The 16,408-nt window shown below is 40.1% G+C and overlaps 2 protein-coding genes across 7 annotated transcripts in view; both read right to left on the bottom strand.

Annotated features, from left to right (window-relative positions):
* Positions 1–5,900, bottom strand: part of LOC143841059 (guanine nucleotide-binding protein subunit alpha-14) — a 65,202-nt gene extending 59,302 nt beyond the window's left edge. The window contains exon 1 of one of the 3 annotated variants that reach the window (XM_077344738.1): positions 5,849–5,900. In XM_077344738.1, the coding sequence (XP_077200853.1) occupies positions 5,849–5,885 (37 nt within the window). In that variant the 5' untranslated portion in view covers positions 5,886–5,900. Of the gene's footprint in view, positions 1–4,616; positions 5,111–5,848 lie in introns of those variants that run through there. The other 2 variants (XM_077344735.1, XM_077344734.1) reach the window with 2 other exon arrangements.
* A 7,911-nt stretch (positions 5,901–13,811) lies between these two features.
* The window catches only part of LOC143841057 (guanine nucleotide-binding protein G(q) subunit alpha), a 111,589-nt gene continuing 108,992 nt past the window's right edge, over positions 13,812–16,408 (bottom strand). For all 4 annotated transcript variants that reach the window (XM_077344730.1, XM_077344728.1, XM_077344727.1 and 1 more), the window contains exon 7: positions 13,812–16,218. In XM_077344730.1, the coding sequence (XP_077200845.1) occupies positions 16,028–16,218 (191 nt within the window). In that variant the 3' untranslated portion in view covers positions 13,812–16,027. The remainder of the gene's footprint in view (positions 16,219–16,408) is intronic.

Below are 16,408 nucleotides of genomic sequence, written 5' to 3'. Positions count from 1 at the left end.
GCCCTGCGGTAACTTTAAGTGGTGACTCTTCTCAGCCTTTAGCTCCTCCAACAAGTAGCTTTTTATTTATCATATGGCATGTGTGTTATTTTAGCCAGAAGATCCAAAGATGGTCTGACAGCCAGGCAAGAGATATTCGGTGGTGATTTGGCATTGCCTGCCCCTGCATCATGGCCTTGGTATTGATGGAGGTCATCCTTCCAAGTGCTAGCCAGGCCTGATCCTGCCTAGCTTCTGAGTTCAAACAGAGTTGGGTTCCAGCATGTGGTGGCTACATGGAACCATAGGACAGGCTTGCCAGTCCCCAAGAGATGTACAGTTTTCAAAGCACTAATGGTGGAGAAAACGTGGCTTCCCCCTCTTTCAGACATGCTGAAGCAGAAGACAATTTAAAAAACAAGCCAGTATGTGCAAATAAGTCATAATTCTGTGGAAAGATAAATGTAAGAGCTGAAACAATGTGTTTATTTATTTAGTAAGACAGTTCTACAGCTTCAAGATCCACTGCAATATGCCATGATTTTTTTTTAATCCATACACTTGACAAATGGGGATTATACAAGAGAGGAGCATTTCATTTTATTTTACTTCATATCAGATATCATAACTGTTAGTTCTCCTAAACTTGCATGATTTCTGAAAGAAACTTAACAAGGACTTTGGAAAGACTTAAAAAAAAAGTCATTGATGCAAAAAGAGAATTACATCAAGTTGGGTAGACATGTTACACTGTTCATAGCAGTAGAAAAGAACAGGAGTCTGGTAGCACCTTAAAGACTAACAAAATTTGTGGCAAGGTAAGAGCTTTCTGAAGATGTGACTCACGACAGCTGCCACTTTGTTTTAAGGCGCTACTGAACTCTTGCTTTTTTCTATAGCTAAAAAGAGAATTGTTCAGCATGAGAAACAATAGAAAATGGTGTTGCTTTTAGTTATTTACTTCAGCAACAGCCTTTAGCAAATGTTGATACTCAGCAACATTAATATTTAAGTTACCAAATTCAAACCCTTCCCAAAAAGAATTATGACTTCTATTTCCATGTTATTCACATAAGAATCCAAGTTAACAGAATATAAAAAGCCAAGGGTTTTTTTTAAAGAACTATGACCATTATGATTTTTTTCCTAAAGAAAGAGCTCTCTATATGCAGAATGTGGTGGTGAGGGGAGGGGGAAGTACCACACCTATCCTAAAAAAGTTTAATTATACTTTGGAGCCTACATTTGCTCTACGTTGACCCAAGCAATTTCTCCAGCACTAAGTACTTTCTACTCAAAGAAAGATGCAGTTTGTTTAGCATGAAGAGAAACTGCCTAGTACCAGAGGACCGCATGCCACTTGCACAACACAGATCCCACTGGTGGACTACAAGAAGAGAATCTACATTTATGTTTCTCATTCTGTCCATATGCCAGGAAAAGCAGCATTACTGCTTAGTCTCAAAACACCACAGGAAAAGAACACCTACATCCACAAAGGAGTTTACTGTATTATTTATTGCATTATTATTGTATTATTTATTGTATATATTTATAATTATAATTATGAGGTAATTATACAGAAGTTTAATCTGGAAGAATCTACGATCGGAGTCAAAATTGGATGTTGTAACATCAATAATCTCCACTATGCAGATGATACAACACTCCTTGCCAAATCGGAGCATGATCTGAAGACCCTGATAAAGAGATTAAAAGAAGAAAATGAAAAGATGGGACTATATCTAAATACCAAAGACCAAGATCATGACAACTACTGGCAGTAGCACCAAAGTCATGACTGACAACGAGAACATTGAATGTATTGATGATTTCATCTTTCTTGGCTCTATGATCAATCAAAGTGATTGATGCAGCCGTAAAATCAGACGGCGAATAACACTGGGCCAGAACGCAATGTTAGGCATGAACCAAATATAGAAGAGTAAGGCTATCAGCCTTAATACAAAGTGTCAGCTAGTCAACGCCGTTGTCTTCCCCATAACAACCTATGGATGCGAAAGCTGAAGAAGGAAGACAGGAGGAGAATAGATGCTTTTGAATTATGGTGTTGGAGATGAATGCTGTGAATACCATGGACAGCCAAAGTTATCAACAAGATAGTTTTAGAGAGGAGCAAACCAACTATGTCATTAGAAGGGAAGATATTACGGCTAAAGCTCACTTACTTTGGACACATCATGAGATCAAACTCGCTAGAAAAATCATTAATGCTTGCCATCATCAGAGGCAAAAGGAAATGTGGTCGCCAAAGGATCCGTTGGCTCGACACAATCCAAGCCGATACAGGGATGACCAGGAACCAACTAAAAGAAGCAGTCAGAGACAGGGGCGCATGGCGAAGGCTTTCCTATAGAATCACAGAGGGTCTGACACGACTGAATGGATAACATCATCATCATCAATTATTATGTTTCCATACTGTTCTTCCCTGTGAATGGGCTCGGGGATGGTTATAATCATGGGTTACAATATAAAATAGAAATATTAGTAAAACATCATCAATATAAAAACAATAAAACAATGACTAATAAATACTCTATATCCTTCCACCAGCCATCTCCATTCACCATCAGACTGTTCATTTGCTTGAAGTTGTTTTTTTTTTGGGGGGGGGCTCAGAATGGTAGGGAAAGGGAAACATTATAGGCTGTCATGGACTCAACTACAGTCCTGGTGGAAGAGTGCCATTTTGCAGGCCCTGCAAAACTCTGACAGCTTCATCAGGGCCGGGATCTCAGCTGGCAACTCATTCTACTGCCCCAGCTTTGTTTGAGGTCAGGCAGACATCTCTAGGGCCAGGGATCACCAGCGCATGGGTGTTTGAGTGCAATGCCCTCCGGACAGCATACTGAGCAAGGTAATCCCTTAGACACACACATTTCACTACTAATATACCATGATTTTTATTTTGTAAGTGCTAAACAAGAAGTGGGATGTGTTCTTTCTGCACCATTTTACAACCTTGTGTAACAAATTTATTGCTAATAAAAACCCTTTTATAGCTGTGCAGATGTGTCCTTAATCATGTTGTTTTCAGCCATTCTACAATTTTAGAAAAGACCTGTGGGGCACAACATTCCAGCACAACAACTGCTGTCAGAAGTGAAATTGGTGTGATAAAAACAGGATTAGAGCCAAACTGCAATTAATTAAGAACACTTCTTCCAACAAACAGGGATTTAAGTATCAAAGCCATGGGATCAAAGTCCAGTAACTTTAATTTGGCAGACTAACCACATGATTCCATGCCTATTTACTTAACAGCAAGTCCAACTGCACACAGCAAAGTTACTTGCAAGGAAACATGCATAAAAACAGGTTGAAAAATGGTCAAACCCAAGCACATTAAAATATGTGCCACTAAATGATAGGCTGATTTTCAGGAGAAGGCATTCGGGATTCAGGCTGTAAATTGGCAAGTTTCATGAACTTACTTTAAGTATGTTTGGAAAATAGACATAAATGCTGAGTTCCTACTCAGCTGCTTCTCTTACAGCACACTGAAATTAGCTGATGGAACTAAAATATACTTGGGGAGAGACACATTTTCCCCATCAACTTAAAAAAATCTCTTAAGAACTAGACAAAGCAGATGTCTGTCAAACACAAAGAAAAACAACTCAGAGCTGACAGTCTGATGGTGAATGGAGATGGCTGGTGGAAGGAGACAGAGTATTTATTAGTCATTATTTTACTGTTTTTATATTGATGATGTTTTACTGATATTTCTATTTTATATTATAACCAATATATTAATCTACTTCTTAGACAGGACCTTCAGAATATAAAATACATAAATGAATGAATGAGCTGTAGAACACCACACATTTGACTCAAGAGAAGAAACAAGTTTACAAACCATTCTGCACAGCTCTCTTAAGTTTTTTCACTGTGAAACAAATGTTCAGATCATGCTTGTTGAGGGCACACATGGGATTCTTACAATCTACTCTCAGATGAAGGTCCATCAGGAAGGGAGAGAAAAATGACCTCATACACAAAGCAATTGTGTGAACTGGTCCATCCAACAACAACAAAAAACTTTGGTTTGGTGATTACTATCAGACCATACTACACTGAATTTGTCTTGAGTTATACTCCTTTTGGAATAGATTCAGGTGGGTAGCCAGGTTAGTCTGAAGGAATAGAACTCAGTTTGAATCAAGTGGCACCTGTAACTTGACTATTTTGTTGAATATGGAATGGAGTTAAGGAGGTGGGAAGGGGAGGGGCTCCAGGTAGGAATGTACACAAGCTGTGTTTCCCAACCCTATTTTGCACAAAATGTGCCACTTCTGGGGTTTCTCCAAGCCTGAAGAATGTTTCAGGAGTTCCTCAAAGGTAAAAAAAAGTTGAGAAAGGCTAGTATACTATACAGGACGACCTATAATTGTCATAGACCTATGACTACTTGATTATCATATCATAGTATATAAATGCTTTCTGCATATGCCCAGAGACCTACGCTTTATCCTCGCTAGAGGGTAGGTTTGAATTAAAATAAAACGGGGCCAAATTAAGGTCTCAAATTAAGGTCTCCTTGCTTTGCCAGAGAAGAAAAGCGATGGAGCATCTTCTTCTTGCAACTCCCACACCACGGGCCTGAGTCTTACCAAGCAGCAGTAACTTGAGTTCCTTGCGCGCGGCTTGCTTATCCTTGCGCAGCTGCCGGTCAATCTCCCGGTTCAGGCGCTCGTTCTCGCGCTCCTCTGCGGATAAGCAACAGTAGCAGCACCGACCTCCCATAGTAGGCGGCTCTTAGGACCCAAAGGCGGCAGGAAGAGAGAAACGCCTGGTCAACAACTGGCCCGTCGCAACTCGCCTCATGCAGCCCCTGCTTTAATCCCGACGAGAGAAACGCACCGCCGCACCCGGCGGCGACTTCTCCCTTCCCCCCAGGAGCTGCAAAGAAGCGACGCTGCGAGAAACCTGCCCCAAGCCCCGCCCTCCTCGCAGCGCCCCTAGCGGGGACCAACACTCATCTCCGGGCTGTTCCTTCGGGAGCTTCTTCCGCAGCCGACCAAGAAACTTTTTGGCCAGCTCAGCCGAACGGAGACGGGCGGAGCCAGATCCTGACAGGGAAGCCGCCTAGAGGCGGCCGCGGCACCAGCTTCCTTCTGTTCGAGGTCCGCTGTAGAAATTTAAAGTGCCGCGCAAGGCTCCGTCTATGTCAGGAGTGCATGAAGGGGAGTGGATAGCGCGGAAAGAAAGAAAGAAAAAGAAAGAAAAAGAAAGAAAGAAAGAAAGAAAGAAAGAAAGAAAGAAAGAAAGAAAGAAAGAAAGAAAGAAAGAAAGAAAGAAAGAAAGAAAGAAAGAAAGCCCCACAATGGATGTTGGGATAGGTTACACGGCACCGCAAGGCAGGCAGTCCCCGACAGGCGCAGAACTGTGTGTGTGTCTCTCTCCCCCCCCCCCCCCGTCTGAGGCGGAGCCGCTGAGATTCAGTCGGCGGCGTACCAAAAGGCGTTGGCTGTCCACAGAAGTACCGCCACAAGCCCATTACCCACCCCGTTTCTTTGCGCCTCTCCTTAATGGCTTCAATTAGGGGGAGATCCACCTTTCTCCACTCCTTTATCAACTTTCCCAGCACCCCCCCACACACACACACACACACCAATAAGTGTGCAACCACCAGCAGGATCCAAAGCCAGGCCCTGAACTTGTCTCACTAGCCAGGGAAAATTTTCCCACACAACACCTTCAGGAGTAGAGGTTTTTTTATTGTCCAGCCCAAATGTTTATCTATTCCTAGGCTACTGGGACTTTGTGCCTAACTGGAGACTAAGAGCATGTCCACGCATCAATAAAAATAGTGTTAAACATTCACCTCCCAGCCCCTCCTCACCTTTTTGCTGTCTTGCTCTAGTCTGCCACCTTTTCATACTTCTCACCCTCTACATCACCTGCTAGAAATGGCGGAAGAGAGCAGCACGCTTTACACATGACTCTCTTCCGCCTGTCAATCAAGCCAGGCAGCCAATCCCCTTTATCCATGTTTTAAAGGCCCTGTGATGCCTGCGAATTTTCTTTTAATTCATACTTCTCCGTTTAAACACTTATGCATCTAATCATCTAAACATAGCTACATAGTGCTTTTTGAATGTCACCCCTTATGGAATCACAAGTCTTGATAGTTTAAAAAATTAATCTTGTTCCTGATTTTGGTGGAAGGTAATTGAGAGGCATGCTTTCCGGTGGGAAAGCACAAGGAGCAGGGTCTCAGGCAGCGGCAACGTCACTTGGCAAAAGACTACCCCCCCCCCCGGGCCTCAGTAAAATTGTCACGTGTTGACTGGTCCCTGGTGATAAAAAGGTTGGGGACCACTGACCTAAACAATTTCACTGATTTCTTTTCCATTGCACAGCATATGCTTTAAATCTTTTAACTGTACTTAAAATGTTTCCTTCAAGGTCCCTTCAGCTTCTCATCAGTTTCTAACAGGCACTATTTTAGATATTTTCAGGAACAGCTGTAACATCTGACACAGAGTCCAGCGGTATTCAGTGTTGTTGACCATGAGCTATTGGCTCACCACCTTGCTCGCACCGGGCTCTGGGGAACAGTCCTACAGTGCCTGATCTCCTTTCTCCAGAGCTGTACACAGAGGGTTGCAGTGAGGAAGGATAAGTCACATGCTTACCATCTCTCTTGTGGGGTTCAACAGGGTGAGATACTCTCCCTCACACTATTCAACATCTTTATGCACCCTCTGGCCCAGCTAGTCTGGACTTTTGTGTTGGGTTGTCATCAGCGTGCCCATCTCTTGATGAATGGCTGCCCTGACTCCCACTCAGAAACATCAGCCAGTTGTTTGGAAGCAGTGACAGTCTGGCTCAGGGAAAGCCAGCTGAAACTCAACCCCTCCAAGATGAAGGTAGGAGAGGGCCAGACCAGGAGGCATATTTGCCCATCCTTAATAGAATGCAACTGAAGAAGTCACACTTGGCCAAGAATTTGGGTGTGACCTTTGACGCTTCTGTTTTTATGGAGGCACAAATCACCAGTGTAGCCCAGCTGGTGTTCTTCCACCTATGCCAATTGAGGGCTACTAGTGCTGTACCTGGCCTGGGAACACCTGGCCACAGTGATCCATGCGACAGTCATCTCCAGACTGAATTTCTGTTACTCGTTCTACGTGGGCTTTCTCGTCCTTGACCCAGAAATTGCAGCTGGTATAAAATACAGCTGCTAGTGATCTCACTAGAACATCGTGGAGAACTGACATCCAGCCAGTGCTGGGGCAGCTACATTGGCTAACAGTTGTTGTAACTTTTGGTACTGACCTTCAAGGTCATTTGCAGTCTGGATACAAAGTATTTGAGGAACTGTCTAACTCCCTAAGCCCCACACAGGGCATTATGCTCTGCAAGTTCAAATAGGTTGGAGATTCCGGGCCCATGTAAAACTTGCCTGAGCTCAACCAGCGCCAGGGCATTTTTGGTCCTGGCCCCAGATTGATGGAATGAGCTCCCAGAAGAGCTGAGGACACTGATAGAACTGACTTGGTTCTGCAGGGACTGCAAGATGGAGCTCTTCCACCAGGCGTTTGGTTGAGGCCAGTCTGAGAAAGATCTATAGGCCCTTCTCCGATGTTCCAACATCGGATAACTTCCCTGGATTCTTGAAATATAGGATGTAGGCTTAGCATGGGGTAGGGAGGGAATTGAATGGGGAGTTTTTAATGTTATTATTATTATATTTTGTTAATAACTGTTGTTAGCCACCACAAATTGGCAGGCCAGGAGCAGTGGCATATAAATTCAACTAATAATAAATAGAATAAGATTTTAATCCTTTAAAATACTCCCATGGGCTTGGGTTCTGTGACTACACACTACTTACTGTAACAACACACAGCATACTTTTAGCACTCAACAGCAGCCTTGTGATGCTTCAGTTTAGGACAAATATAAATGTGATGTTGAAAGGATCTTCTCCAGTGTAGTCTGAACTCACAAAGTATTTTGCTGCTGCTATCTAAGCATTATGAGCCTCTTGTGGCGCAGAGTGGTAAGGCAGCCGTCTGAAAGCTTTGCCCATAAGGCTGGGAGTTCGATCCCAGCAGCCGGCTCAAGGTTGACTCAGCCTTCCATCCTTCCGAGGTCGGTAAAATGAGTACCCAGCTTGCTGGGGGGTAAACGGTAATGACTGGGGAAGGCACTGGCAAACCACCCCGTATTGAGTCTGCCATGAAAACGCTAGAGGGCGTCACCCCAAGGGTCAGACATGACTCGGTGCTTGCACAGGGGATACCTTTACCTTTTATCTAAGCATAGCTGCAATACATGCTTAACATGTTAGTACAACAGCTGCTTGAGTGGCAGACCTCGTATTTATTTAATTTCAATTTATATACTATTCTCTTTCAAGCAGGTCATCCCAGCATACACAACTGCTTTTCACAGCTACTAGCCCAGCTTAAAGGATGGTGTGCAAGTCCCACATCCCTGGGGAAAAGGCTGTTGCATATTTGTGTCATGCTTAGAGCAGATTGACAGAAAAGGAATAGCAAAGTGTTCATCAGGAACTTATTTCCAATTAAAAAATGGCTCATATTGATCCCTCCCACCTAGGGTCTGGATGTGCAATAACTCTCCCAAGCATACATCTTTGTGTCAGTATATGACCATGAATTATTTCATTTATGCCAGTGTACAGATGATAAAAGGGCAAGAGGGAAGTCTAGAATTAGACAGAAAGGATCAAAGTATGTTCCTGCCATGTAGTCAAATCACAGCCATTCTTAGTAGCCTACCCAGAGCAAGCACTTGGTCATGTGCCACATCCTGGCAGTTCATTTTGGGGGGGGGGGGTCAAACTGTGTGTAGATTAGGGCTTGAATAAATTATGGAGCAAAACTAAGTTCTAGCATAAAACTGGCAGTCAATCAAGCTGTAGAAGCACAAATTGGGATGAGTGTGACTTGGTAAAATACAGTTCAGCTTGGGGTTTGTGGCATGCCCAGTTTGCAAACCATCACAAATGTTTAGCTGGTAGACAAACCACTTTGGTTCATAATGCAGTAGAATGCACTCCCCACTGTGCTAGAGACACCAAACTTGCACGGGATCTCTGGCAGACACTCGTCAATCTGGATTTCATGTATAAAGATTCAGCCATGCTCCCCCCCCCCCAAAAAAAAAGAAGGTGCCCCCAGGAGAGCTCATTCTGGGAAAATAGACGCAGGTTCAGGTGGTTTAGCATGGGTCATGTGAAAGCTAGAGGTCAAAGTCAAAGGGACTCTGCCCCATATGCTCCTCTACATGTCCAAGTTATGTTGCTTTCACGTGTGGTAACATTTAGACTGAGTGGAAACTGTCTGGCAACGTATCCATTCACAAACTGCCACAAACAATATTGCACATTTTAAAAACAAAAAAGCCACATTGTATAATTTAAATTATCCTATTAAATGTAACACAAATAATCTATATTTTACTGTTATTTTTCAATAGAGAGAATCTCCCAAGTGCTTCATTCTAGAGATTTAGGTCTGTTAATAGTGCATCCCCTACATATGTAGTAAAATTTTAACAGTGTTAGCTGTAGGCCAGTCCCTTCTTATGGACAGTAAATGAAACCTTTGAGCTGCTACTTAAATGTTAATGTGTTTTAGTCACAAATTACTATACTAATTAGGACAAATTACTTCATTAATCTGGCAAGCCCTGGAATAAAGACTTAATTCCAATGCTTATAATAAAAATGATTTGTGAGTAGTAGAACCAAAAGTATTTCAAGAAATACAAATGTAAAAGGATTTAAGAAACTATAGTACAAAACTGTGGGTAATATATAGCATTCTATACATTCAAACTACCAAAGTCATCAGGGACAATAAACAACATTTGTTATCAAAAACTACTTCCATTCCCACAAACTATAGACAGTTGTATGCATTGATAGATATTAAGCATGTGCCATTTATGAAATGCTGAAAAATTTAAAAGTATGATTCTCCATGATTCCCCATTGCTTAATACTCTTACCCTACAAGGCCAACACTCAAGATAGAATTATACAGAAGATGTTTACACTATTCCTAGACAATTCCTTTGGAATGAATCCCTCCTCTGCATACAACCAAATGTACCTGCTAGCATTTTAATCCTATTTTATTATCCTCTACAGAGTCTGTTTTGCTTTGGAGAACAAGTGTTTCTAAACTATGGGGTATGCCTTTAACTATTTTAATTGCTTTAAAAAATGGGACTGTACAATTAAAGCATTATCCACTTCTGTCAGCCACAGGCACAATAAGTTAATAAGGCCACACATGTGAGTGAATTATTCACACCAGGCAAATTGCCTACATACTAAACATATGCATATTAAGCTCTACAATGGACATATGTTTTCAGAGGATCATTTACAAAGGAAGTTTTTGAATATTCAGAATACAATTTAGCCGAGTGCAACCAGTTTCATAGAGTGAGGCTGACCATATGATGGAATCCCCAAAACACATGCTGGCCATCACATTAGCTTTTAGTTAGAGGTACGCCTTTAGCAGCCCAAGTTAATACATCATGCACATACCATTAATTAAATGAAACTGTAGTAAATGATAAGAAAATGTCAAGAAGTGCAGCACATCGTTATAATTTATTTGGGTACATTTTATTTTTTCATGTGTATTAACATTTTTTTTTATTTTCTATAATTTCAGTCTTTTGTGAGAAATGCAAAATAAATGGGGTCAATGGGTAAGTCAAAGGTTATTTGCATCTTACAACCACAGGCTGGGAATTTCTTTATAAGAGCCCTTTCCTCCCACTATGTAGAGTTTTTGCAATCATGCAGTCAATTCTGACTGATATCCAGCATAAAAAAGGTCTCCCCCTTTTAAACTTGGGAATGGGGTAGGGGGTGAGAATTAAAACTTCTGGTGGTATAATTAAATAGTGTTTAAACCAAACTGGACAATCAAAATAGATTTGAGAAAGAAAGGACCATGTACATGGATATATCCTTCATGTGTCAGGGCAGTAGCAGTCATTTTGTGAGAAGGCAAGTTTTAAGAGCATTAAAATAAGAACCACCGGCATATGAATAGCTTTTATATGCTGGGGCACAATCCTCCAGGTTCCCCACACAAGTGCGATTGAACCAAATAAAAGCTGCTCTTCCACAACTCCCATTCAGTTAAGTGTTCCTTGAACAGAAGTTTTCAGACAATTGTACCTGTAATAAGCATCAAATACACAATCCCAAGAATCTCTCTTTGGCTTTCTTGTTCCATTTATGACATTCAGCAAAATAGCATTGTTTTGGCAAAAAAAAGAGAGACATTTTGTTACTTTTGCTCTCAGCTCAGTGTTAGCAGGCACAAATGTCTGGGCTCAAAAATCTGTAAGGCATAGCAGAAAATAATCGACAGCTTTATCTAACAAATATAATAAATCAGACTAAACACTGTAAGCAGGAAGAGCCATGTCACTTCAAAAGAGGCTGTGTGAAACTAGCATTTTACAATGCTATGTGATCAAGTGTGCCTCAGCATGCTGAAGAAATCCCTTTTATTCCCAAACCCTGTTCCCATGATTAAGAATCTTTTGTAGGCCCAAATTGCCCAGAATACGCTAGTGAACATTCTTGTAATGAAACTATGAGGCATGAGGTAAACTTCTGATTCTGTGTTATAAAAGTTCTTAAGCCAATGCTCTTTATTCTCTTCCCGCTACCTCTCCTACGATAAAACATACCCACCATCAACTAGACCCGTTTCCTTGCTTTTCTGTAACTTCATATAAAGACAAGGAATCCACCTAAAACTGGGGTGGTCAATGTATTCCCTGCTTAAGAAATACTGTCATGCACCCCTGAACTTAAACTATGGAGAGAACTCCAGAACTGAGCACAACCCACCAGGCACCAAAGTTCCACCATCTCCATGTGTTGATGTGCATGCTGCAACATACAAAGAGAAAAGACTGTGGAGTTTTGTATTTTTTGTATATGCCATAGATAGTATTTCAAAGTGGTTTCAGATGAGACAAACAGGCCCAGCCAGTCCAATGGGCTACCATTTCCACATCAGTCTGATGCTGCTTATTCAAAAAGGATTTTGTATTGGAATGTTCCACAGGTTTGCTGAACTGTCACATCCAGTGCCACTTAGAGACTCAGTTCCCATGACATCAAGCTCTCTTATTCACTTATTCTGGGAACTCAGTTACAGCTGGAAATTAAATGCTATATAAACAAATAAATATTAGTGCAGGGGTCATAACTGAAGTGAATGGCAATTGCATAAAACAGTACCTGCTGAATCCTGCTGACACCATCTTTGTTTATAACACAATCAAGGTAGATTCCATAATGGCGTTCATAAAAAGGGCTTAAGCATCACTTGCTTTCCACGCCAACTTCTATTTTAGTGTCCCTATATTTAGCAATTGTACCTCTCTTACAGAAGTCACAATGAGTTACTATCAGTGTGACCCTAGGCAGAGCTAATCCAGTCTAAGTACATTGTTAATGGATATGGTGGTGGTGGGAAGTGCTGTCAAATTGCAGATGACAGCGTATTCAAGGCAAGAGATGTTCAGAGATGGGTTAGCCATTGCTGATCTTTGCCCTGGACATCCTTGGTAGTCTCCCAACCAAGTACTAACTGGGGCCAGCCCTGCTTAACTTCTGAGATATAATGAAATTTGGCCCATCCAGGTTAGGGCATTAATGGACTCAGACTGGACTAAGTGCATCAGATCACACTGTTACACTGGATCTGTGGCAGCTACAATTTTTTAAACCTCTAAATTAAACTACAACCTGGAACTTATTCAGCTGGACCCAATTACATTTTAGATATAATGTATTTAAGGAGGTGGCAATCTCTATGTGGAGAGTATGCACAATCCATTATGACTGCTGCTAAAGCCATACCACAAGGACCCCTTTGCCAAATACAGTATCTATAGTCTCAGCTTCCCATCACCTGCTAAACACATGTCAGTGTATTTGCAGTATGCATTTTCTCCTTAGTCAGAAGCAAAGAAATCATCACAGGAGTGAATCAACATCAACAATCTTTCCAGTTCAAGGTAACTTTCTTCTATCACATGGTTACACTTGGAGATCTATGTGGCCTTCCTTTGGATGAATGTGTTCAACAGACGTTAAGCTGTGTCATCACCACACAAAAGGGGGAGGGCGGTTGGATTTCACTCAGTCTTAAAAAATCCCCTTCCATTTTATTTTTTTCATCAAGTCATGGTTGACTTATACTGACCCTGTGGGGTTTTCAAGGAAAGAGGTATTCAGAGGTGGTTTGCCACTGCCTGCCTCCACATCAGAATTCTGCTATTCCTTGGAGGTCTCCCATCCAAAAACTAGCCAGGGATGACCCTGCTTAGTTTTTGAGAGCTGGTAAGATTGGGCAAGCCTGGGCTCTCCAAGTCAAGGTATTAAAAATGTGTTGAACTTATTCACAAGTTTGAGTACCACATAGATCTTGACTGCAAAAAGACTGCAGAAAGTTTAAGAGACCACCATTCTGATACAGCCAGAGAAGTAAAGTTGATCTGCTTTTAGTTTGCCAAACAATGCAATCTGGAATTATACATAATGAGTTCTTCCAACAAGGCTGTGCATTACCTGTTAGTTAGATCGTTTGCAAGCTTGTGCTGAAAAATCAATGACCTTGTGTGTATGTGTGCTTTCACTTCACCTCAGCTCAGGGTGGTGCAAATGACTTTACACAGCATGATGCCATTACCGCTATGCGCTATAATTCCTTTTGCAAAAAAACAAAAAAAACCTAGCGAGAAATAAACTGACAAAAATTCTCTCTTAAAAAAGTAAATAAAATAACATTATTTTTAAATGTGAATTCTCTATAAGACATACATTACAGTTACATAGATACATATCAATACAGCACATTCAATCTGCCAAAAATTAATGATTACAAAGCCAATATGGATTCTGCCATATATACGTACATACATATATACATGTATGTACAAATATGTATGTATGTATGTATATATGTATGTATATGTATACATCTATGTGTGTTTTTGTTTGTGTGTATGTATATATATATAATATATATAACATGTATGTACAATGATTATAGCATTCATAATTGCACTATACCTACAACCAATTTTAAATTACAAAATGTTTCATGATGAGGGAACTATAAAAAGGCTAAATTTTCATTTTTTTTCTTTTTGTAAAGGTGATTAAGGGTGAATGACACCACATTCATATTTATTGAGGACTATCCACCAAGCCTTCCTGTGGACAGCACACGTTTATTTAAATGGAAATCCTATGCCAATACAATTGAAACAAATGCTAAATGTGTTGCACCATCAGTTAAATTTTGGTACCCAAATAATGTGGTGCTCTCATTCCCTTTCGCCACCAAAAACATTGATTTTTTTTTTTACTTATGTGCTGCAACATGTTTTGTTTTTTTTTTTTGCTAAAAACTCCAATTTCACATCTGACCTCTCTGTATCACATACGCAACTTTACAACTCAACAGCAATTTTATTTTCAGGGTTGCTTTAAAATTATCTTTAAAACTAGAATGCAAGAAACAGACATGTGCAGCCATCTTTTTTCATTTTTTTTGTTGAACACCTAGCCTTTCAATATGATTTATTCAGCAGGTTCAAATATATTAAAAGCTCTTACCTAGAGATCTTCACATTCATTTATTTATTAAACAACCTTATCTAGGAAGCTTTATTTCCAATTTCATATTTTGCAATTAAAGGTAGCCTAAAGGAAAGAACAACACTGTGCAATCTTATGCCACCTTAGACATAAGAACAAAAGTGACTTTTAATTAACAGACCATTCGCTTGTGTGTATGTAGCACCAAATAACATTTTTACTCACATAGCTTTTCTTTTCTTTCTTTTTTTGGCAGTGGAAATGGAATGCATTCTTACACAATGAGGGCACAGAAAAGTGGAAATCTAGCTTCAGATCATTTAGCCGGTGTCTGAATCAGACAGATTCCCAATCAGTTAATTTGGCATTTTAATCAGTATTTTACATTTCAAAGTTATCACTTTTATTAACTTTTTAAAAAGCCAGATTTGGCAACATGGAATTTTGTAGACAGTAAAAATAGGTCTGAAATTATGGAATGAAATATAGAAGATCTAATTTTTGTTTAAAGGGGGATTTCCAAGCTACTGTAGTGTCCATGACATTTTCATTTGGCATCTGAGATTAGAAAATAAGTACAGTTCCAAAAGAAGAGAAACATAATGGCACATAGCAGTTTGAAAAACAAATACACCTATCCTATTTCATTAATCTGTTTTGAGTCTTAGTCATCTTGTCATTGTGTTCTGTGCATGTTCTGACTTCCCATGGTACAAATAAAAGTAAAATCCATAACACTGTTACAATTAATGTTCCCATCTAACAACATTCCAAGCCTTCAGTGCAAAGACAGTACCAAGAAGATGTATTTGACATCTTTGCCAATAATTTAAAAAAGAAATCAGAGTATTAGTATGTTTGATCCTTAACAAAGTATTTACTGAAAAATCAGAACAACTGATGGCTTAAATTATAGTGAAAGTGTTTTCCTGACTACGCCACTTTAGAGGAAACACTTCTACCAAGGAATAAAACTTGGGGGAAATGCTATTGTATCTTGTAGAATGAAAAATGGGTCATAGGAAACATCAATTTGATTTTGCTTTGTTAGCAAAACAATAATAATGATAATAATAATTTAAAAAATCACCTCAAGGCCCTATTCTTTGTGAGTGCATGACTGAGAATTTAAAACACATATGGTCACAAGGTTTTGACTAAAAAAACCCGAGGAAATGTGCTGCAAATGTAGTTCAGCATCTTTTGTTTTTCCTCTGTAAAGTTTAAATAAAATCATAATATTTACTATAATCTCTGTGAATTTTCACAGAGTCCAGGCCAGCAATAAATTAGTATTATGCAGATCTTTTTCACAGATAATACAGTCCCTCTTGAGTATCTTCAATTGCCCAAAAGGGGAAAGGGGGAAAGGAGATCTAAGAGGCACAGTTAGACCAGGTTGTACTCCTTCAGGTTTAACTGTAGGATAGTGTCCTTGACAGCAGCAAAGACGAAGCGGATGTTCTCCGTGTCTGTAGCACATGTGAAATGTGAGTAGATAATTTTTTCACTTTCTGGATTCAGATCCACAAACATCTTCAAGATGAATTCCCGTGCTGCCTGTCCATCACGCTGAGGTCCTGTTTTTTCAAAACAAGAGAGTTTTTAGCACTGATTAAATTAATTAAATATATGGTTATTACTTCTGAAGTGCAATGATCTAATAATAGAAAAGGAAATGGTTTTACATTATCAAAAATACCTTATATTATACATCAGTTGGTGCTATATTCTTGCACTTATCCTTACCAAGCAAGGTATTCAATTAAA

Source organism: Paroedura picta, chromosome 7 (genome assembly GCF_049243985.1).
Source record: "Paroedura picta isolate Pp20150507F chromosome 7, Ppicta_v3.0, whole genome shotgun sequence".
Lineage (NCBI taxonomy): Eukaryota > Metazoa > Chordata > Lepidosauria > Squamata > Gekkonidae > Paroedura > Paroedura picta.
Note: the sequence above shows the minus strand (reverse complement) of the source record. Positions and strands in the feature narration are given on the sequence as shown.